Source organism: Schistocerca gregaria, chromosome 3 (assembly GCF_023897955.1).
Source record: "Schistocerca gregaria isolate iqSchGreg1 chromosome 3, iqSchGreg1.2, whole genome shotgun sequence".
Classification (NCBI taxonomy): Eukaryota; Metazoa; Arthropoda; class Insecta; order Orthoptera; family Acrididae; genus Schistocerca; species Schistocerca gregaria.
The window spans coordinates 496,040,376-496,063,831 of record NC_064922.1 but is presented as its reverse complement, the minus strand read 5'-3'; the positions used below and the strand labels follow the sequence as shown (position 1 = coordinate 496,063,831).

Here is a 23,456-nt window from a genome sequence, read left to right as displayed (position 1 = left end):
CCAGTGGATTTTCTGCACCACTGCAGAGATAACTTTGTGTCAGACATGAATTACAATCAAAAAAATAAATTTATTAAAATATTTTTTGAAAGTGAAACTCTGTCATGGGTAAATTTAAATTTAAGTCCGTGGGAAACATATCAGAGTTTTGAGAAAAGTTTTTTAAATAAATTTTGGTTGGAAGCAGAACAGGGGAGAATCAAAAGTGAATTTTTGAATGGTCCTAATTACTGGAATTGGGAAGGCACTTTGAAAGAGTTTTGTAAGAATCAACTTAAAAAAAATTAGCACATCTTAACAAACCATTTAATGAAATGACCTTGACTGCTGCACTTAAAAGGAGATAACAAGGAAGGTTGCAGTGGGATTTGGTACATGGACCTGATGATTGTCTTGAACAGGTTTTTACTACATGTTGACAGGCTTGATAGGGCAGTAGAAAGAAGTATGTACCATAATACTAGGAATGATAGAAATCACAATGGGAGTAATCACAGAAACAGAGATAGTGGTAACTTCCATCAAGATAAAAGTGTCAATAGCAGCAGGATAAGACTAATGGGAATAACCATGGACATTTTAATAGAAGAAACAATCATAGAAGTACCTACTCGGGAAATGGCAGTTCGCCTAAATGGAGGTCCACAGTTTTGGGGCGAGAAAACATAACAAGCACATGACCCCTAAGTTGCACCTGCAGTTAGACAGTAATAACAGCATTAATGATGTGGTGCATATATCTTAAATTGTACAGGAGGAATATCAGATTTCTCATTTGTATTTTGATTAAAAGTTTTGGGATACTATACTTAATTATGTTGATATAAGTGCTAATCACAAACTAGATCTGAACTAGGTGGTATTTTTTATGTAGACGTGAATGAGGGCTGTGATTTAACTGAGGCTGCTTAAGTCCGAGACTGGTGCATTATTACAAATGAATGCAGGTGAGGTAAGTGGCTGAGTGGACATGAGACTTGTATTGCAGTGATGTTGTTGTTGAAGTAATTTTGGAGTAATATGATGAGGATTATCAGGTATTTGTTGAGTTTAAGAATAATGAAGTTTCAGAGTTATTTGTAAATTATGTTGACAATACAGGTAAGATAAGTGATGTATATGATACTGTAAGTGAGGGTCATGGAATACCAGTACAGTGAAAACAGTTTTTCATTAATGTCATGCAGAGTAATGATCAAAACAGTGAAGGTGGGGTATCTGTGAGCCTGGAGAATAAAGGTGAAAACTTTTTGAAGCTTTTTTTGGGCCAGATTGATGATAACTTAGATAAAGGTGCATTCTGGAATAAGTTAGCTGTGGAATTTGTATCCAAATTGGTTGAATGAAGTGAAAGAGGATCTAAGTGGGAAGTGTAATTTTGACAGTAATTTGTTTCATGTTCCTTCTGTAACAAATGATGTTAGTTGTGCTGTGGAATCAACTAATTGTATTCAATCTTTACCTGAGAATATGAGTAATCAAAGTAATATTATGTACTGTAAAGTTGATAAAACCTTGTGAAGGCACAGTGGATATAGCATCCGATGAAATTGAAAGAGATCTTTTTACATGAAGTGTCTGACAAGAGAGAGAATGATTCAGATTTTGGGTGTCCTTCCATTAAAATTAAGATTGATCAGTGGGAATGCAACTGTTTGATTGATACAGGTAGACTGATTTTTGGTATATTTGAACAATTTAGAGACAAGATCAAGTAAGAATTTTGTGGAAATGCCCATTGTAGGTGTAAAGATAAGAGGAGCTACAGGTAAGCAAAGCAAATTGGTAAAATCTCAGGTACTTTTAACTTTTAGCATACAAGACAATATTTTTGAACAGGGATGTCTAGTGATCCCTAGCCTGGAAGAAAATATAATTCTTGGTATGGATTGGATAGTGAAAGTTGAAGCTTGTTTTGGATGGAGTGTTAAATAATTGTTTGTTTTGGAACCTAAAAGTAATACTTATGTGAAAACTAATTTCGTATTTTAAACTGTGGGAAAAGTTGTAACTATTTGCAAAACACTGTGAACCACGGTGAGTACCAGACGTTTTATAATTATATAAATTTTGGTCAGACTGAGGATCAGAATTTTTAAAGTGTGGTAGATTCTAAAGTGAGGAAAGCTAAAACTCTTAATGATCAACAAAAGGAACAACTTGGGAATTTGTTATTGGAGTTTAGAAATGAGTTCAGTGAAAGACCAGGGAAAGTGAAAGGCTATCAGTGCATACTTTACCTTACAGATCATCAACCTTTCTTTCTCAAGCCACATAGTATATAATTTTCAAAAAGGAAAGATGTAGAGAAAGAAATTGAGGAAATTTAAAGGTGGGGAGTAATTGAGAGAAGTAGGAGTGCTTACAATAATCCTTTGGTTGTGGAACATAAGAGAAATGGTAAAGGGAGAATTGTTTTGGACTCTAACTATCTTAAGTTTCTTTTCAGAGAGAATGACCATCCTGAGAACATGAACAAGCTGTTACACAAATTTGATTATGTAAAATTCATAAGTAGGTTGAATCTGACCTCTGGATTTCACCAAATTCCACTTGAAATTAATTCTAGAAAGTATACTTCATTTTCGTATGGAGGTAAGTGTTTTCAATACTGTGTGGTGCCATGTGGCTAAATGTATCTGTAGCTGAATTCATAAGAGCTTTGGATTCTGTCTTGGGAAGTGAAGTGGGTTCAAAATTAATTGTGTATGTTGATGACATTTTGGACACTGAAAAGACCTGGGAACAACATTTGGATCTGTTAAGAGATGTGTTTCCAAATTTGAATCGGATGATATGACTTTGAAAATAGGTAAGTGGAAATTTGGTGTGGAAGAAGTAAAATTTTTAGGGCATGTTACATCTGAGAAAGGAATTTCACCTGATAAAGAGAAACTTGATGCTATTGCTTATTCTCCTGCTCCTCACAACAACAAAACAGCTTAAATAATTTTTTGGTTAACGGGATACTATAGAAAATTGCAGCAAAGCTTAGAATACTTCAGACTTTTGTGAACTTTTGAGGAAGAATACTGTTTGGGATTGGAATCAGGAATGTTATGATGCTTTCGATGAGATCAACGGACAGTTGTGTCAAAGTCACATATTGTTCAGACTGGATTTGTCTCTTCCTTTTTGTATTATGACAGACAGTAGTAATGTTCATTTGGATGCCATTTACTTCCAGAGGATGAATTTGAAGGTGCTATTGAACATAGGTCACTTACACTTGCTAGTAGTATATTGCAGAAGCAATACAAGGTCAAAAAGCCATCATCTATACTGATCACAAAGCATTATGTTATCTCCAGGGGTATAAGCTGTACCATAACAGAATTACTTATTGGGCCTTGTTTTCACAGCAGTTCAGTTACAAAATCAGATACATTAAGGGCACAGACAATGTAGTTGCTGATGCTTTGTCTAGACTACCTTTAGGGAGTGACTCATCTAACAGCTTTGGAGGAGGAGAGAGTGTTTACAATTATATACATTAGAGGTGTGGAAGAGGAAAAAGAGATCTTCAAGATTTGCAAAGACATCATCAGGTGTCAAAATCATGACCAAAATGGGAAATTGGTTAGGAGAATTTTGGGTAAGAAAGGAGGGGAAACAATTGAACAATATTATAAGGTACACAAGGGTGTTTTATTCCGGAGGCATAAGACTGACGCAGATGACTGGAAACTGTGTTGGCCAGAACACTGTACTGATACTTTAATTACTTATACACATGGGAGTTTTGGTCATTGTGGATCAACCAAAATGTACACAAAAGATTCAGGAAAAAATCTATTTTTATAACATAGGAAGGAGAGTCAAGAGAAGGAGAATGCTAGTTGTGATAGACATCAAAGAGTAAAGGTAAGTAACCAAACAAGTAGAAGACAAATGCAACACATATTGCCTAATAGTAATCTAGACCTCGTGTCTGTGGATGTCTACGGATCTTTGCCTAAGTCTAAGATTGAATTTTGATATATTTTTGTGGTGGCTGATGTATTTTCAAAGTTCAAAAAGCTGTTTTTTTTCTTAAGAAAGCTACTAGCAATCAACTCGTTTGAAAACACATGTTTTCATCAGGTGGGTACTACTAAAACAATTTTATCTGACAATGATTCTCAGTTTACATCACAAGCTTGGAAAGATTTTTTTGATCATGAAAAAAGAAAGCACTTTATAACCTCTATGTACCACCCTTCAAGTAATCCTCCAGATAGATATAAGAGAGACATTGGAAGACTGTTTAGAACATATTTTAGAAAGAATCATACCAGTTGGATAGATTATGTTAGTGATTTTGAGGATCTTGTGAACAGCTTACAACATTCTTCAACAGGTTCTTCACCATTTGAAATCATGTTTAATTGCAGATCAGCTAACTTTATTTCTGAGAATGTTGAGTTTCCACCAAGTACACTTCTGTTACCACAAGAGAGAGAAGAGTGTGTCAGGAAGATGATGATAAAGTAAGAGGATAGGAGAACTCAGAGACTCGATGGTAAATGCGGATTTTGTAAGTCTGAGGCAGGAGATCTTGTGTTTGTGAAAGCTGAAGAGGAATCTAAAGTTTTGACATCTGAGACAAAGAAATTCTTCGGGATTTTATTGGACCATTCCAAAGTCTTAAAAATCTGCATTATAATGCATAGACTTGTGTATCCTAAATCTAATAAGTTGTCTGGATCATGCAGTCTGAACTGATAACTTATAGACATTATCCATAAGTATTTAATTTTTTTCTTTCTTTTTTGTCAAGGATGTAGTATGTAAGATGTGATTTCTAAAGTTCTGTCTTATCTATTGACTGAGTTTAAGTTTATTCCACACTATATTACAACTATATAATTCTGTTGCGTAATAGATTTGTGCTTTAGGTTTTGATACATATATGGATTGTGACTAAATGGACAAATCCTTTTACAATTTTGAAATGTGACAATGCTATTAAATATCTAGCAATAGATTTCTAATTTTAGAATGCTATTAGTGTTAAGTATTATTTCTTTCCTTTCTCAGACGTTATGTCTGGTTAAAAATGGAAAGTGACACGGACTTCAATCAAGCGTGACTTCCTTTCAACTGTATGGTATATGTTACATTGCATTTAGGAACTTTTGGGTAATTGAACATGTATCAATAATTACAGATTTCTGTAGTTGTATACGTTTGGAGTAGCTTTATTGCGTTGATGTACTGGTGGATATTGTGTGGTATGACTCCTGTAGTTGATAGTATAATTGGTATAATGTCAACTTTATCCTGATGCCACATGTCCTTGACTTCCTCAGCCAGTTGGATGTATTTTTCAATTTTTTCTCCTATTTTCTTCTGTATATTTGTTGTATTGGGTATGGATATTTCGATTAGTTGTGTTAATTTCTTCTTTTTATTGGTGAGTATGATGTCAGGTTTGTTATGTTGTGTTGTTTTATCTGTTATAATGGTTCTGTTCCAGTATAATTTGCATTCATCATTCTCCCGTACATTTTGTGGTCAATACTTGTATGTGGGAACGTGTTGTTTTATTAGTTTATGTTGTATGGCAAGTTGTTGACATATTATTTTTGCTACATTGTCATATCTTCTGGTGCATTTTGTATGTGCTAGTATTGCACAGGATAGGGTAGCATGGAGAGCTGCATCAAACCAGTCTCAGGACTGAAGACCACAACAACAACAGTATTGTACATCCGCTTGTGATGTGATCTACTGTTTCTATTTGTTGTTTGCAAAGTCTGCATTTATCTGTTGTGGTATTGGGATCTTTAATAATATGCTTGCTGTAATATCTGGTGTTTATTGTTTGATCCTGTATTGCAATCACGAATCCTTCCGTCTCACTGTATATATTGCCTTTTCTTAGCCATGTGTTGGATCCGTCTTGATCAATGTGTGGCTGTGTTAGATGATATGGGTGATTGCGGTGTAGTGTTTTCTTTTTCCAAATTACTTTCTTTGTATCTGTTGATGTTATATGATCTAAAGGGTTGTAGAAACGGTTATGAAATTGCAGTGGTGTAGCCGATGTATTTATATGAGTGATTGCTTTGTGCATTTTGCTAGTTTCTGCTTGTTCTATAAAGAATTTTCTTATACTAACAAAGAGATAGAGGGGCTGGCCAGTACTTACCTCAGCTCAGTACAGCCGATAGATACACAAAAAACAACCGAAAATTTACGTTCCTAGGTTTCGGAATAAATGTTCCTTCATCAGGGAGGAGAGAGGGGAAAGAAAGGGGAGAAGGGAAAGTGGATTTAGTTGCTCACAACCCAGGTTATGAAGCAACAGGGAAAGGAAAACAGGGAGGGTAGCAAGGATGTTGGCATGGTTGTCAGAGGGAAGCCAAAGATATTCTATTGTAAGTACTGTGCCAGCTTCAAACCAAAGAGGATGCAGACAGAAGTAAAGAGGTATATAGTATAAAGATGTAGGATGAAAAGAGGAGAAAATTAAGGAGTGTTTCTTCACCATGAGTCCAGACCACAAAGATGTCATCTATAAACCTATACCAGGCCAGGGGAAGCAGCTGTTGGGTCTTCAGGAAAGCCTCCTCCATGCGGCCCATGAAGAAGTTGGCATAGGACGGAGCCATCCTGGTTCCCATGGCCATTCCCCTGATTTGTGTGTACGTCTGGCCTTCAAAAGTGAAGTAATTATGGGTGAGGATGAAGTTGGTAAGTGTGATAAGGAACGAGGTTTTTGGAAGATCTTCGGATGGGTGTTGTGAAAGGTAGTGCTCAAGGGCAGAGAGACCATGGGTGTGTGGGATGTTTGTGTAAAGGGATGTAGCATCTATGGTGACAAGAAACCTTTCTATAGGTTTATAGATGACATCTTTGTGGTCTGGACTCATGGTGAAGAAACACTCTTTAATTTTCTCCATAACCTCAACTCCTTTTAGAATCTGAGTTTCACCTGGACCTTCTCCAAAACCCAAGCCACCTTCCTGGATGTTGACCTTCATCTTGTTGAAGCTCACATCCACACCTCTGTCCATATCAAACCCACAAACAAACAACAGTACCTTCACTTTGATAGCTGCCATCCAATCCACATCAAGCGCTCCCTTCCCTACAGCCTAGGTATTCGTGGCAAACGTATCTGCTCCAGTGACGAATCCCTCAGCAATTACACCAATAACCTGACCAGTGCTTTCCTCTCCCGCAACTATCCTGCAGATCTTGTCCACAAACAGATCTCGTGAGCAATATATTCCTCCCTGTTCAACAACAATGTTCCTACCCTCAGACCACACAGAAGCATCCCCCTTGTCACCCAATATTATCCTGGCCTCGACTACATCAATAAATTACTCCACCAGGGATATGACTTTCTCAAGTCAACCCTGAAATGAGATCATCCCTTGACAAAATTCTCCCCACACCTCCAAGAGTTGCCTTTCGTCGCCCCCCTAACCTCTGTAACATCCTTCTAAAACCCTACAATATTCCCAGACTACCTTCTCTACCCAGCAGTTCCTACCCCTGTAACCGACCCCGCTGCAAAACCTGCCCCATGCAACTCCCCACAATCACCTACTCCAGCCCCGCTACTGGTAAATCATACACAATTCAAGGCAGGGCCACATGTGAAACTACACATGTCATTTATCAGCTGACATGCCTGCACTGCACAGCCTTTTACATTGGTATGATAACAACTAAACTGGCTGAGCGCATGAACGGACACAGACAAACTGTCCGCCTAGGAGACGTCCAATACCCAGTTGCGGAGCATGCCCTCCAGCATAATTCTAGGGACCTAGGAACCTGCTACACCGTATGTGCCATTTGGCTTCTCCCACCCAACACCAGTCCCTCTAAACTGCGGAGATGGGAACTTGCACTCCAACACATCCTTTCATCCCGCCATCCCCCTGGACTGAACCTACGTTAAACAACCTCACTCCCATTTACTTTTCAGTCTTCTCCTCTTTCCCTTTCCTCTTTAGCCATTCATGCATCTTTTCATCCTACGTCTTTATACTATATACCTCTTTACTTCTGTATGCATCCTCTTTGGTTTGAAACTGGCACAGTACTTACAATAGAATATCTTTGTCTTCCCTCTGACAACCATGCCTCCATCCTTGCTACCCTCCCTGTTCTCCTTTCCCTGTTGCTTCATAACCTGGGTTGTGAGCAACTAAATCCACTTTCCCTTCTCCCCTTTCTTTCCCCTCTCTCCTCCCTGATGAAGGAACATTTATTCCGAAACCTAGGAACGTAAATTTTCGGTTGTTTTTTGTGTATCTATCGGCTGTACTGAGCTGAGGTAAGTACTGGCCAGCCCCTCTATCTCTTTTTTAGTATTTGTTTCACATCTTTATATGAGACTTTCCATTAATTATTTAAAGAATTTTCTTAAATTGTCTACCTGTCCATAATGTAGGTTTTTTATGTCGACAAATCCCCTTCCTCCTTCCTTTCTGCTTAATGTGAATCTTTCTGTTGCTGAATGTGTGTGATGTATTCTATATTTGTGGCATTGTGATCGTGTAAGTGTATTGAGTGCTTCTAGTTCTGTCTTACTCCATTTCACTACTCCAAATGAATAGGTCAATATTGGTATAGCATAAGTATTTATAGCTTTTGTCTTGTTTCTTGCTGTCAATTCTGCTTTCAGTATTTTTGTTAGTCTTTGTCTATATTTTTCTTTTAGTTCTTCTTTAATATTTGTATTATCTATTCCTATTTTTTGTCTGTATCCTAGATATTTATAGGCATCTGTTTTTTCCATCGCTTCTATGCAGTCGCTGTGGTTAACCAATAAGTAATCTTCTTGTTTAGTGTGTTTTCACTTGACTATGCTATTTTTTTTTACATTCGTCTGTTCCAAAAGCCATATTTATATCATTGCTTAATACTTCTGTTATCTTTAGTAATTGGTTGAGTTGTTGATTTGTTGCTGCTAGTAGTTTTAGATCATCCATGTAAAGCAAATGTGTGATTTTGTGTTGGTACGTTCCAGTAATATTATATCCATAATATGTATTATTTAGCATGTTGGATAGTGGGTTCTGAGCAAGGCAGAACCAGAAAGGACTTAATGAGTCTCCTTGGTATAAAAGTATTATTATTGTTATTATTATTATTATTATTATTATTATTATTATTATTATGTGTACTCTGCACAAAGTGGTTTAATTTAATTGTCATGAACTCTTTTGGACAAAGTCATGGGTTGTTTTATTCATATGTACTGTAAATATTAGGAATACAGTATCTTGAAATTTCATTTGTGCAACCCAAACACATGCATGTTTTAAACACAGAATTCTTATGTCAGTACATCGTGGACTACAGTCCATACCTCATTTTGTAGGCATTTGTCGGGTGCTGTGTTAGTGCAGTCCAACTTATCTTGCTTATGTACATAATTTCTTTTAATCTGCTAACTGCTGAGAGACTGTTACTTTGAGATATCTTTAGTATATATGTTTATGTTACCTTGATAGTTCATTTTTTCATTGCATTTAGCTCTGTTTATTAATGTACCATATGCGTGAACACTTTTTAATCCATTCTGACATAAACCCTGAATAATTATTTTTTTCAATATAGATGAAAAAAAACATACTAGGTGATGTGAGGGGGGTACTGAACAGCATATTTAGTACACAAAACAGTGTTTCAGAATTCGATGTGAAAGCTAAACAGGGAGTTATCTGTCCTACAGATAGCTCTACTACTATTCTTTGATGTGGTTTGCACTTCTGTCGGCACGATGAGTAGCTATGTGTTTAGTAAGTCCTCCATGTGTAACTGCTTTATTTTGGTTTTCCTTGTGCTTTATTAGTTTCGCTCTGCTGCTGTTTGAACCTATATTCACCTGTACATAATTACAAATTAGACCTAATTGTTAACAATTTTTGTTGAATTTAAAGTAACTGTTTTTAGTACTTTTACTTTAAGAATTTTTAAAGTTGTCCATAGCTTTCATTGCCCAGCTTGGCATTAATAACTTTTGTTATATTTAACCAACCATTTCTAATCGAAAACATTTCTTTGGTGTATGCCCCCCACCACTTGGTCTCTGCAATTACTGTATTAGTCAATGCATTAGTGAGTCATTCTGTGATTAAAGACTGAAAACTAAGGACACTATGGCGTGATTTGTTTCATCTTCAAAATCTGTTAGGCTATTAAGATGTGAGATGTATTCTCCAGTTATTAAGTATTGTGCAGCACAATATGAGACCTGGACTCAAGCAACAGAAATGAAGTTTATGAGAGAAATCAAAGGCTGTAATATGTTGAATTACACCCTCAAATGGCGTCAGAAGGAGAAAATCGAAGATCTTATCAATATTAGAAAAATTGAAGAATACAACCCAAAGTGGCTCAACTACATCCTTTCAATGGCCTACGACTGACTGCTAAAATAAGTTAAATTGGCCAATATGTAAAAGGTATTTGGGAAGATGATGATTATGATGCATTGTCTCTCATTTTTGTTGAAATTGTTGAACTTTCATGTCAGCTGCAGGCTAACTTTTGTTTTGTTTAAATAATGAATAACTCATAGGTAGATAGTATAATTATTTCAAAATATGTACATTATTATGCAGTCTTCAGCATAAGAAGTCTATTATGTACAATATATACACACTTTATAACTTAAGATGAATAGAGTGAACACATTTCAGTTTCTCCTTCTACGGACTCTTGAAATTCTCCAAGCATTTGGTTCTTCATATTTATTATATAGAGGTTCAAGACGTTGGTTCTTCTTGAATTTACTCAGCTTCGTTGGATCAGAAAACTTGAAAAATGCTGGAGCAAATTCAACCAACCACTTTGGATCTATGGTTGTGACTTCACGCATGTACTCTTTGGTTGTCTGCACAAGTTCATGATAGATAACCCTGAAACATATACCAAATTATTTAAAGCTAGACTACAGAGAATAAGAGAATTAGGAAACTTAAACAGAGAACAGCAAATGAAAGGAAAATTTACTGCCGAAAATTCAAACAATGATCATTATAAGGTCATAGTAAATTAATTGCTGCACAACACTCACTTTCTTAGCCACCACTTTTGATTTTGTCAGCTCTTGTCAAACAGAAATATAAAACTGTAATAAGAAAAGTCAATTGTCATAAAATGGAAAGGAGGGTAAATGAAACAAGTATTTCAGTAATTGCAAAGGACAAAAGCTATATAAAAGGATTCTGTGTTTAGCTCTCAAATCTGAATGTTAGATCAGTGTGCAAATGCTTAAACTTGTGTGTAAGTAAAGAGGAAGGAGATTAAGCTGATTGAAATTCTTCTGGGTGTAGTACTCCATAAAATACTTTAATTATGAACTTAAAACCAATGCTTTGACCATACTACAACGACCTTCCTCGTGGTAGTATTTTATACAATGATGTGGTACAACACCCAGAAGAATTTTAATCATCATAACACCAGCCACAGAAGCCTGCATATTTATGTCAAAGAGGTTAAGAGTTTAACTGGTCAGCAGAGATTATTTTACAAGGTGGTGGTTTTCTTTTTTTTTTTTTTTGGGGGGGGGGGGGGAGGGGGGGGGGATGTTACACTAAACATAAACAGGAACAGAAAAGAGATATGAAAGTTACCAAAACAGCTTCTGAATTTTAAATAACTGTATTTAAGTCCTGAATATAAATGTGCAAGGAAAAACTAATTGTTACCCCTTTTTTTATTTTTTATTTCTTGTATGTGTTGGAAATTCAAATGTGGATTTTTTATCAGCTTTAATGTTTGAAGCTGTATGACAAGGGCAGATGCAACGAACAACACATAGTGCCACATTACAGCCTTCACAACAATATCTTGATGCTCTTATTGTCTTCTTTCTAACTTTGGCTGTATAATGCACATATGCTTGCAGGTTTTGATTTTTTGCAGTAGGTGGAATCAGTACTAGGAATTTTGACCAATCAGTAATCTGGAGCGGAGCGGATGTTTGCTGCATTCGAATCAAATTCCTATTTTTATGTTCTCAATAACATTAGGTAAGCCTAAGCAGATTCTTATAACCACAGTTTTTATAAAAGACAGCGAACACATTATACAAATCAAGCTCAAGAAGATGGAAAAAAAAATCTGCTTGTAATACTTATTATAGCTTTATGAGTTGCTAGGTTATTGGTGAAGTATATGAATGCATGGTATCTGTCTGAAAGAACAGACACCAAGCAGAATCTATAGCTGTGAAACATTATATGTAAACTGAAGGGTGATCATTGCTGTCAGCTGCAGCAGGACATAAACTCCAGTAATAAATATAGAATTTGAACATAAGTCTGTAGCTAAGGTAGAATTTTCAAAATTTTTAGGTGTGTCCATTGATGAGAGGTTAAACTGGAAGCAACACATTGATGGTCTGCTGAAACGCCTGAGTTCAGCTACGTATGCTATTAGGGTTATTGCAAATTTTGGTGATAAGAATCTCAGTAAATTAGCTTACTATGCCTACTTTCATTCACTGCTTTCGTATGGCATCATATTCTGGGGTAATTCATCGTTGAGTAGAAAAGTATTCATTGCACAAAAACGTGTAATCAGAATAATTGCTGGAGCCCACCCACGGTCATCCTGCAGACATCTATTTAAGGATCTAGGGATCCTCACAGTAACCTCACAGTATATATATTCCCTTATGAAATTTGTTGATAATAATCCAACCCAATTCAAAAGTAATAGCAGTGTGCATACCTATAACACCAGGAGAAAGGATGATCTTCACTATGCACGGTTAAATCTGACTTTGGCACAGAAAGGGGTAAATTATGATGCTGCCACAAAAGTCTTTGGGCACCTACCAAACAGCATCAAAAGCCTGACAGATAGCCAACTAACATTTAAAAATAAATTAAAAGAATTTCTAGATGACAACTCCTTCTACTCATTGGCTGAATTTTTAGATATAAACTAAGTTAAAAAAAAAAAAAAAAAAAAAAAAAAAAAAAAAAAAAAAAAAAAAAAAAAACCTAACTTAATCATTAGTGTCATGCAATATTTTGTGTAATGTAATTTCTTGTACAGACATCTTTTATTAACCTGACACGTTCCACATCATTACGAAGTGTCGTATTCATGATCTATGGAACAAGTATTAATCTAATCTAATCTAATCTAATCTAATTAAGCGGATTCTTTCTGACAGACACCACGCATTCATATAACTGATAAACTTAGCTGGGCAATGTATCCCTTCTTCAGTGCAAATGCACAATTATGTCCGACTCCTGTGGGAATCTCCGAGTAGTGAACAGGAGTATAATGAAAGGGGACTGTGGACAGAAGGCGCTCGGTGAGAATGTGGATCAACCGCGAAGCATGCTGAGTGTGTCCGCGCAGTTGCGATAATTTCTTCCGCATGGTGCAGTGGTTATCACACCTGCCTAATAAGTGGGAGATCCTGAGATTGAATCCCGGTCCTGTACAAATTTTCACTCACCGCCGCTGATTCTGCATAATGTCCCACTGCAGCTGACAGCAATGATCCCCCCTCAATTTAGATGTGTCAGTTAAGTGTTGGCCTACTTTATCCATCCTCTATTATGTTGTTAAATGCTATGACTGCTACTGGCCTTAACAGTTCTTCATACTTCCCGCTCGCGAGTTTCACTTCAAGTTTGTGACTAAGGCTTGTGAATGGCCATACAGCTCTGTATATGTTGTTTCAATAAACAGATCAGCAGTTAAGGGGATGTGCAATAATAATTACCAATCATCAATAACTTTTGTTTAGAAGTGCCAGAACTGTGTCATAATGATTTCATCAAACTCTGTTCATTTTCCTGTGTGTATGCAAATATTGCAGACTAACTTTGGGACTCACAAAGCTTGACAGCCTGATCCCAAAGATTCTTTCTTCAGCAACGGATGTACACCCAACCTAATCTTCACACCCTAGATTGCAAAACTCATTGATTTGTGCTTGTATGCACAAAATTTTTCCAATATATCTGATAGTTCAAGTTTTTCACAGTTCTTTGAAGTAACCTATTTAATTAATAGCTGTGCCTTTCTACTGAGAAATAAGTTTCCTTTTTCTGTTATCCTGCAGTTATAATGCCTATCAAATTGTCATCAATGAAGAAATATATGAAGTACATGACAGCTTCTGCACAACTGTGTTGTAGCTATATTGTGAATGAAAGTATCAGAGGAGCTGGCAATACTACAGCAGATGTATGAACCACTGCCAAGTAAGTATCAGATGAAACATCATAACTGTGCCTGGATGCAAAATATTATACTCTATGTATCTTTCTGAAGGAATAAATTCAACATTAAACTAATGATAATTATCATTTTTGAAGACACTGAATAGTCCACAATACAAGGCTGGGAACCTACCTTTTATTATTGACTATACGGAAACACATAAGAGGTGCCCTCTGGTGGTGATAAGTGTAACCAGAACCTAGTTGGTAAACCTACACCTACAGTACAGAATGTTACCTCTCAGTAAAACACTTAATGATGACCATAAAAGGACAGTAAGTGGGGTACAGTTTTCTAGTAGTTCTTCTTAAGTTTCTCATCTATGCTTTGGATTATGAGTTTTGACTGAATCAAGAAAATGAGAACCCATGACTTCAGTTAAAAGGATATTGACACGTTTGCAATAAAGTCATTAAAGACAGAATACATGCTCAGATGAAGAAGGATGGGGTTTACTATTATGGACAGAATGCACAAAGTACTATTTTGAGTTTTCATGGATTTATTTTAAAGCCATTGATGGAGCCTTCTATATTATGTGTTTCTTCATTGAACCCTACATATTAAATAATCCTTCAATGCAGCAACAGCAGTGGACATGAGATAGATTTTTTTAGGTGGTGCACCATAGTTCTGAAATAGCTATGTACTATAACAGTAGTTATTTTGTTTGAGTGAATTGAACTAGTACCATTCCTCCACAACTTTTCTTCCTTCCTTAAAAAAAAATTATAAACAGAAAATACATACACAGCTGACAAGAAAGTCACAAAAGTCAAAACAGGAGACAAAAGTTGTCAGTTACTGAAGGTGGTACAATGTCTTTGTCAATGCATGATTTACCTTATTAGTAACTAAGGAATTAATAACATACCATTCTGGTTGTCTGTTAAAAAGTGCACTTGATGGGTGGATGTAAACCACTTGACTGTCCACTAAAGTTCGGTATCCTTCTTGAGGATCTTTCTTGGCTGCATTTCGAAAGAATCCTGAACATACTGCTTTCTGCACACGTACTGTGTTTTTCCCAGCAGAGACTACATCCAACTTATGCCTACGCATAATAATGAACATTTAGAAAATTATTTCAAAATAATAAATAAATTAGTGCAATCAATGTAAAATTTTCATTTCATACACATTAGAAAGAAAGATAATTTATTTCTAGAAGCTTTTCTCGTTCAAGAAAATTAAACTTGAATATGTATTGCATCTTAAAACACTGTCCTACCTATCCATAATTCCTAAAAGTTGTTTCCGTACATCCTGAGCACGTTTCAACGTTCTTATTTGAACAAAGTTCTCATAGCACCAAGCATTAGAGAACTTATTATTTTTCCACGAATTGTAAACTGATAAAAGTGTCAGGTGGTCTCCTTCAGGCTGGTTAAACTTGGCCTTCTTCTGATCAGCTAAGGCTTGCTTATCCTTTGGCCTGAAAGATAAAAAGAATTACTTGCCATCCTCGTGTTTCCCTCACAGGATTGCAATTCAACATATAATTTATTCTAAAAATTTCTAATCTGTCTTTGAGCATAAATGTGCATTTTAAATCACATTGACTTTTAATTCAATTACTAAAAATCTCATTATTTAATGAGTTCAGTCACTTACAAATTTCTTTATGATAAGTCTTTATGTTGGTTTGTATTATACAAAGGAACAGAGATATATTATGAATGTATTCAGATAAAACAAATTAAAACAGAAAAATAATACTGTTCAGAGCTCGTGTGTGTGTGTGTGTGTGTGTGTGTGTGTGTGTGTGTGTGTATTGTTGACAAAGGCCTTAATGGCCAAAAGCTATAATTGTGAGAGTCTTTTTGTTGTGCCTATCTGCGACTCAGCATATCTGCTATATGGTGAGTAGCAACTTTCCTTCTCATAATACTGACAGTTGTACCACAAGTGTACAAGTGAAAGTAGAAGAAAGTGATGGTTTAACCAAAATACAGTTTTGAGGATATGGTAATAACAATAAAAGCTATTGCATTTGTAGGCAAAAATTCCAAACAGCATTAAAGCTGCTTAGTTAGAGAAGGCAGTCTTCCACAATGAAAAATTATTTGTGGGAAACAAGCCTAACACATTCTTTATTAAAACAACCTCATTGTAATGAAGTTGATGACTACATATTTTTGAATTGTAAATGTACAGGCTGCATATTAAAATATTTGCAAAAGTCTTAGCTATTATTCTGGCAACTGTACCACAATTTCTGAAATTATTTGATTATTACATCTCTCACTCAAATATTTTACCTATAATTAAAAGAAATAATCAACATAACGAGCAAAATATCAAACCTCACATACCTGTAAAAAACATTCTGCACAGAAAGCATTGATACTATTGTGAGCACTTCATCTGAGCAGTTAAGGTGAACTGACATAATTAGCATCTTAGAAAGATTGGGATCAAGAGGAAACTCTGCCATCTGAAACACAAACAAATCACAGCATTCATGAAATAAGTTGCTTCTGCCCAGTGAGTCTCCTCAGAATAGGTAGCTGGAAAGTGTCAAGAGAGGAACATGTATGGAGAAAAAACACACAAAGAAAGGTGTTACTAACACTGACAAATATATTAAATTGTGAATCCAAAGCTTTCTTTTGTTGCATCTTACATTGATTTTAATAAGCTTAAAGTTCACATCAAATAAAGGTGTATAGTATGCCATTTTACCAATATCACAAGAGTCATTATTTCACATGACATTTACAAAATTAATGAATGAATAAACAATGGGTGTCAATTTGTAAATTATGACCAGGCAAGCACTCAATATCAGGGCCAACAATTATGTTATATTTTGTTCAGAATGCTCTCCATTTACACATGGTCATACTACGCTGAATAATGTGACGTTCATCTGGGTGTGATATGTTGAATGTCTTCTACTGGAAAGACTACTGCTTTGTTTGAACACAAGATAAGAGCAGTACTCCCTTAATTTATAGTAGGGCTTGTCTTTGAATAAAAGATGAGGAACATGTCCTCTACCACATTTTAAATTAACTTACAGTTATTACAAGGGTCACTCCAAAAGAAATGCACACTATTTTTTTTTTTAATCTATCTTTTATTCTACATGTTTGAAAGTTTTACAGTGTGTAGATACATCCTTTAGGAACAATATTTTCATTTCTCCACATAATTTCCATCCCTCTCAACTGCCTTACGCCATCTTGGAACCAGCGCCTGTATACCCGCACAGTAAAATTCTGGACCAACCTGTTGGAGCCACTGTTTGAAAGCGTTGACAAGGGAGTCATCATCGTCAAGCCTTGTTCCATGAAGAGAGTCTTTCAGTTTCCCAAAGAGATGATAGTCACATGGAGCCAGGTCAGGACTGTAAGGCGGGTGTTTCAGTGTTGTCCATCTGAGTTTTGTGATCGCTTCCATGCTTTTTTGACTGACATGTGGCCGTGCAATGTCGTGCAACGGCAAAACATCCTGATTTTGCCAATGTGGTCGAACACGACTCAGCTGAGCTTGAAGTTTATTCAAAGATGTTACAAACGCATCAAAATTTATCGTGGTTCCACTTGGCATGATGTCCACAAGCAAGAGTCCTTTGGAATCGAAAAACATCATAGCCATAACTTTTCCAACAGGTGTGGTTTTGAATTTTTTTTTCTTGGGTGAATTTGAATGATGCCATTCCACTGATTAACTCTTCGTCTCTGGTGAAAAATGATGGAGCCATGTTTCATCACCTGTCACAATTCTTCCAAGAAATTCATCCCCACCATTCTCGTACTGTTCCAAAAGTTCACTGTATACCATTTTGCTTGTTTCTTTGTGAGCCACTGTCAACATCCTTGGAACCCACCTGGCGCAAACCTTTTTGGCGCCAACACTTCGAATATTCTGCAAACATTTCCTTCCCCTATCCCAACATAGTGTGACAATTCGTTCACTGTGATGCGCCTGTCAGCAGTCACCAATTTGTTAACTCTCTGCACATTGTCTGGAGTGTGTGCAGTACGAGGCCTGCCACTGCGAGGACAATCCTCAATATTGCCATGCTCTTTCATCACGTAACCTGCTTGCCCACCTACTAACTGTACTGCAATCAACAGCAGCATCTCCGTACACCTTTTTCAACCTCTTGTGGATGTTTCCCACTGTCTCGTTTTCACAGCACAGGAATTCTATGACAGCACATTGCTTCTGACGAATGTCAAGTGTAGCAGCCATCTTGAAGACATGCTCTGACGGCGACACTCACGCGAACACGTTGAACTAAGTTTGAAAACAAGCAGGAAGGATGTACCTACACACTGTAAAACTTTCACACATGCAGAATGCAAACTATATTTTTACAAAATAGTGGGCATTTCTTTTGGAGTGACCCTCATACTTTCACTTCTTGTGCTCATGTTGAGTATGAAAGCCTCATTTGATTATAGAAAATATGAACAGCCGTGTCACAAAGGATGTTTCACACTTTTAAAACTCTTACATAAGTTGTGGGCAGTTTATGACCTATGTGTTGATGATATTTTACAGACTTTAGTAGTTTCTGAAATGCATGGAGTATTAAGCTGTTCTTAATCAGCGTAAAAAGTGCCTTCCCTTTTCCATAGCAGAATCCATGGTGGATTAAGTCTTTGTTAAAACTGGTTCTTAACACTTGCTGCTTTAAACAATATGGCATCACTAAGGCAGGTGAAACAGCTGCAACTTGCTCCACACAAATACACTTATTATGTGATATCAATAAATTCATGCAGTTGTCAGAAACAAACTATAAATACACTGACCTTGATCTTTTACACTATGCCCTTGAAATACTTGTGTTCAGAATGCTTTTTCTTTGCTTCTATGAACTTAGAAATTCAAATTGGGATGACTGAAGAAAGAGAGTCCCTTTACCAGTCAAACAGAAACAAGTAAGAGATCCTATATCTGCCCCTACAATGATTTCTTCCACTCAGTTCCTAGATATTGTATATCCCACCAGCCTGCCTCCATGAGGTAAGAGTTTTCCATAGGCTTCATTCTCCATCACTTTTCGTAATGTCTCAAACAATTGAAAGTCCAAGATGAAATAACAACAACATTGAAAGAACAGATTGCTATTCATCACATTGTGGAGGCATTGAATCGCAGACAGTCACAATGGAAAAGACTGGTGCCTGCCTGTGACTTAACACCTCCACTATGTCGTGAGCAGCAATCTCTACTTCCAATATCTTCTCCATATTGTGGACATTTATCAATCCATTTAATTTTTGTATCCTTTGGTAGCAACAATACAAAAAATATTTATTCTCTTGCTCCTGTTGAGCACTTCAGGAATATCTCCTTCAACCCAGACAACTTACTTTTCATTCACAAAAAAAAATAGTTTTTAGTAATCTTTTTGGTGTCTGATCTGTTCTCACTAACTGCCCTAATGTTAGATGTGTCAGTTGTATATTCTATAACGAAAATACTTGGTTTCTAATCAAAGGTAGCATTAAGTAGGTACTGCATACAGCGGATTCACTTATTTTAATTTGGCAATGTATATCATTCACGTCTGTATTGTATTCTCAGTATACCCCCATTTTATCATTTATCTACTCTACACAAGAAATATGTGTACATTACTTTAAATAAAACATATTTTAGTTCTAAAACACATTACAGGTACTTGCAGTTTTCATTAAGAGTAATGCAAAAAGGATTTACTATAATTACCCTTCGTCCAAGTCTAGTCAGAAGACCTTCATTATCAAGAGCACTTAATGAGTGCAGCTGTTCAAGAGCCATGATAAGACTTTCAACAGGAGGAGCATCCATGAAATCAAAATGTAGCAGGTCATTAATGCCCATTGTCTTCAGCTGAAGCACTGTTGTGGCAAGGTTGGTCCGCTGTATTTCTGGCACAGGAGTAGGCAACATTTCATCTCGGTATGCACGTTCTGTGTACAGTCTGTAACATTTTCCTGGACCTGTTCGGCCAGCACGACCTGCCCTCTGCTTGGCCTGTGCCTGAGGCAGAAAAAGACCATGGATATACATAGATTCAGTATTTAATACAGTGCAGAACGTTTAAAGATTTATTCATACCATTGTAATTTACTGTTGAAAACAAAGAATTATTGCTGAAAAAACAAAATTAATTAACTGGTTAATTCACATTTTGATAAGGAAAAACATTAGATCTGATTCTGCATTCACTGAGGTGCAATTTAGCTATGTGATCCATAGTCATAACCAGTTACTCTGGGTATTCATTGGAATTAGACACAGTGTATGCTATAATAGACTACTCTGTTTTGCTATCCATATTAATTGCTTGGTAGCATGAAATGTCTTGACTCATAATTCAGATACATAGAATTTAATAACAGTAGAAAATAATGTATTTCCATCTATATCTAAGTGACTACTCTGCAATTCACAATTAAATGCCTGGCAAAGGGTTCACTGAACCACCTTCAGTTATCTCTCTAGTGTTCCATTCTCGAATAACATGCAGGAAAATCTTTCTGTGCTCTGATTTCTTTTATTTTGTTACAATGGTCATCTCTCCCTACATAGGTGGGTACCAAAGCAATATTTTTGCATTCAAAGCAGAACATTGTTGATTGAAATTTGATGAAAATGTCTTACGAGAATGAAAAATATTTTTGCGTTAATGACTGCCTCCTCATCTCGCACATTGTATTCATGACACTCTCATCCAGATGCATCCTAAATTATGTGAAATGTATTCACAGTTGCAAATATGGCCAACCATCAACTGTATAATGGAATTATGATGGAAATTTGTGCTGGGTGGGGATTCGAACCTAGATTTCCCGCTTATCGCAAGTGGTCACCTTACCACTGGGCTATCTGAGCATGACTCAAGGCCAGAACCAAACTTTCATATGTCATCAACCATGTGTCAACAACCTGTACTCATACTTTCGTATCGAGTGAGGTGGCACAGTGGTTAGCACACTGAACTCACATTTGCGAGAACGACGGTTCAATCCCGCGTCCGGCCATTCTGATTTAGGTTTTCTGTGATTTCCCCAAATCGCTCCAGGCAAATGCCGGGGTGGTTCCTTTGAAAGGGCACGGCCGGCTTCCTTCCCCGTCCTTCCCTAATCCGATGAGACCGATGACCTTGCAGTTTGGTCTCTTCCCCCAAAACAACCCAACCCATACTTTCATATGTATATTTCCATACAGGGGACACATTTTAATTGAAAGTCTCTTACCAATTGTCGGCATGTATTTCTAATGGCTATAGTTGCCACAGTGCCAGTTCCTTTGTATATGCATGCACCTCCAAAGGAACCTGGCATCATTTTTCTGAACAATATAGGCACGGCAACATCTTATTTACCTGCTGACACTGGACGTGTGATTTTCTACCAAAATGACTCCCCTGTATGTGAATATATATGTGAATGTAAAGTACAGGTTGTTGATGTATGGTTGATGACATGTGGAAGTTTGGGTCTGGCAGTGAGTAATGCACAGATAGCCAAAAGGTTAGGTGACCGCTTGCGGTAAGCAAAAAATCTGAGTCTGAGTCCCAGTGTAGCACAAACTTTCATTGCTGCCATTCTATTATACAGCTGATAGTCATCCATATTGGCATTTCATAATAGCTATAGTCACCACAGTGCTTGTTTCTTCATACACACATGCATGACCCAGGGAACTTTGCATTGTATTTCTGAACAACACAGGCATTACAGCACTATAGTCTGAATTGCCTCAGCAGTTATCTCATACCACAGATTTATCTGTTGCCTGCAACTCACGCTTAGTACTCATCAGAATCTGAAAATTAGTGTTATAACATCTCTTGCCTTTCCTAAACATTGCGTCTCCCTTGATCCATTGAGGAGGCACTATTGCTTCCTTACAACATCTGCACAACTTTATTTTACTTTTCCCTATCTCTATCATTCTCCAGCTGTCATTGCCTCATCAATTGGTAAGTTGCTGCTGGTACTCTTCTATTTGGTCCATTGCAATAATTTGTGCCCTAAGTTTATTATCCTTCAAATCACAAAAAAGAAGACATCTGAAAGACCTGAAGACAAATTAGTTTGTTTCATACATCTCTTCCACAGTTCTCACGTCTTGGGTCTTGGTCAAATTATCCTTTTCTTTCTTCCCCCCCCCCCCCCCCCCCCCCTCTCGTGAGAGCTGCACTTATTTTATGCAACTTGAAAACTTTCTTTCATTCGCTATCATGAAAATAAGCACTTTGTCTTTAAATACAAAACTAAAAAACCAAGGCAAATGCAAACTAGGAATGATAAGCACTTACATTCCTAGGACATGGATCATTTACAAGTTTTCTTATTCATCTACATCTACATTTATACTCTGCAAGCCACCCAACGGTGTGTGGCGGAGGGCACTTTACGTACCACTGTCATTACCTCCCTTTCCTGTTCCAGTCGTGTATGGTTCGCGGGAAGAACGACTGTCTGAAAGCCTCCGTACGCACTCTAATCTCTCTAATTTTACATTCATGATCTCCTCGGGAGGTATAAGTAGGGGGAAGCAATATATTCGATACCTCATCCAGAAACACACCCTCTCGAAACCTGGCGAGCAAGCTAAACCGTGATGCAGAGCGCCTCTCTTGCAGAGTCTGCCACTTGAGTTTGCTAAACATCTCCGTAACGCTATCACGGTTACCAAATAACCCTGTGACGAAACGTGCTGCTCTTCTTTGGATCTTCTCTATCTCCTCCGTCAATCCGATCTGGTACAAATCCCACACTGATGGGCAATACTCAAGTATAGGTCAAAAGAGTGTTTTGTAAGGCACCTCCTTTGTTGATGGACTACATTTTCCTAGGACTCTCCCAATGAATCTCAACCCGCCTTACCAACAATTAATTTTACATGATCATTCCACTTCAAATCGTTCCACATGCATACTCCCAGATATTTTACAGAAGTAACTGCTACCAGTGTTTGTTCCGCTATCATATAATCATACAATAAAGGATCCTTCTTTCTATGTATTCGCAATACATTACATTTGTCTATGTTAAGGCTTAGTTGCCGCCACTCCCTGCACCAACTGCCTATCCGCTGCAGATCTTCCTGCATTTCACTTCAATTTTCTAATGCTGCAACTTCTCTGTATACTTCAGCATCATCCGCAAAAAGCCGCATGGAACTTCCGACACTATCTACTAGGTCATTTATATATATTGTGAAAAGCAATGGTCCCATAACACTCCCCTGTGGCACGCCAGAGGTTACTTTAACGTCTGTAGACGTCT

General features: G+C 37.0%; 1 protein-coding gene across 1 annotated transcript in view; it reads right to left on the bottom strand.

Moving 5' to 3' along the window:
• Positions 1–10,525: 10,525 nt before the first annotated feature.
• Positions 10,526–23,456, bottom strand: part of LOC126353756 (ATP-dependent RNA helicase DHX8) — a 145,474-nt gene continuing 132,543 nt past the window's right edge. Inside the window, exons 16-20 of the mRNA XM_050002811.1 lie at positions 19,903–20,196; positions 16,527–16,648; positions 15,443–15,646; positions 15,086–15,265; positions 10,526–10,871 (exon numbers count right to left, since the gene is read on the bottom strand). Coding sequence (XP_049858768.1) covers positions 10,649–10,871; positions 15,086–15,265; positions 15,443–15,646; positions 16,527–16,648; positions 19,903–20,196 — 1,023 coding nt within the window. The 3' untranslated portion in view covers positions 10,526–10,648. The remainder of the gene's footprint in view (positions 10,872–15,085; positions 15,266–15,442; positions 15,647–16,526; positions 16,649–19,902; positions 20,197–23,456) is intronic.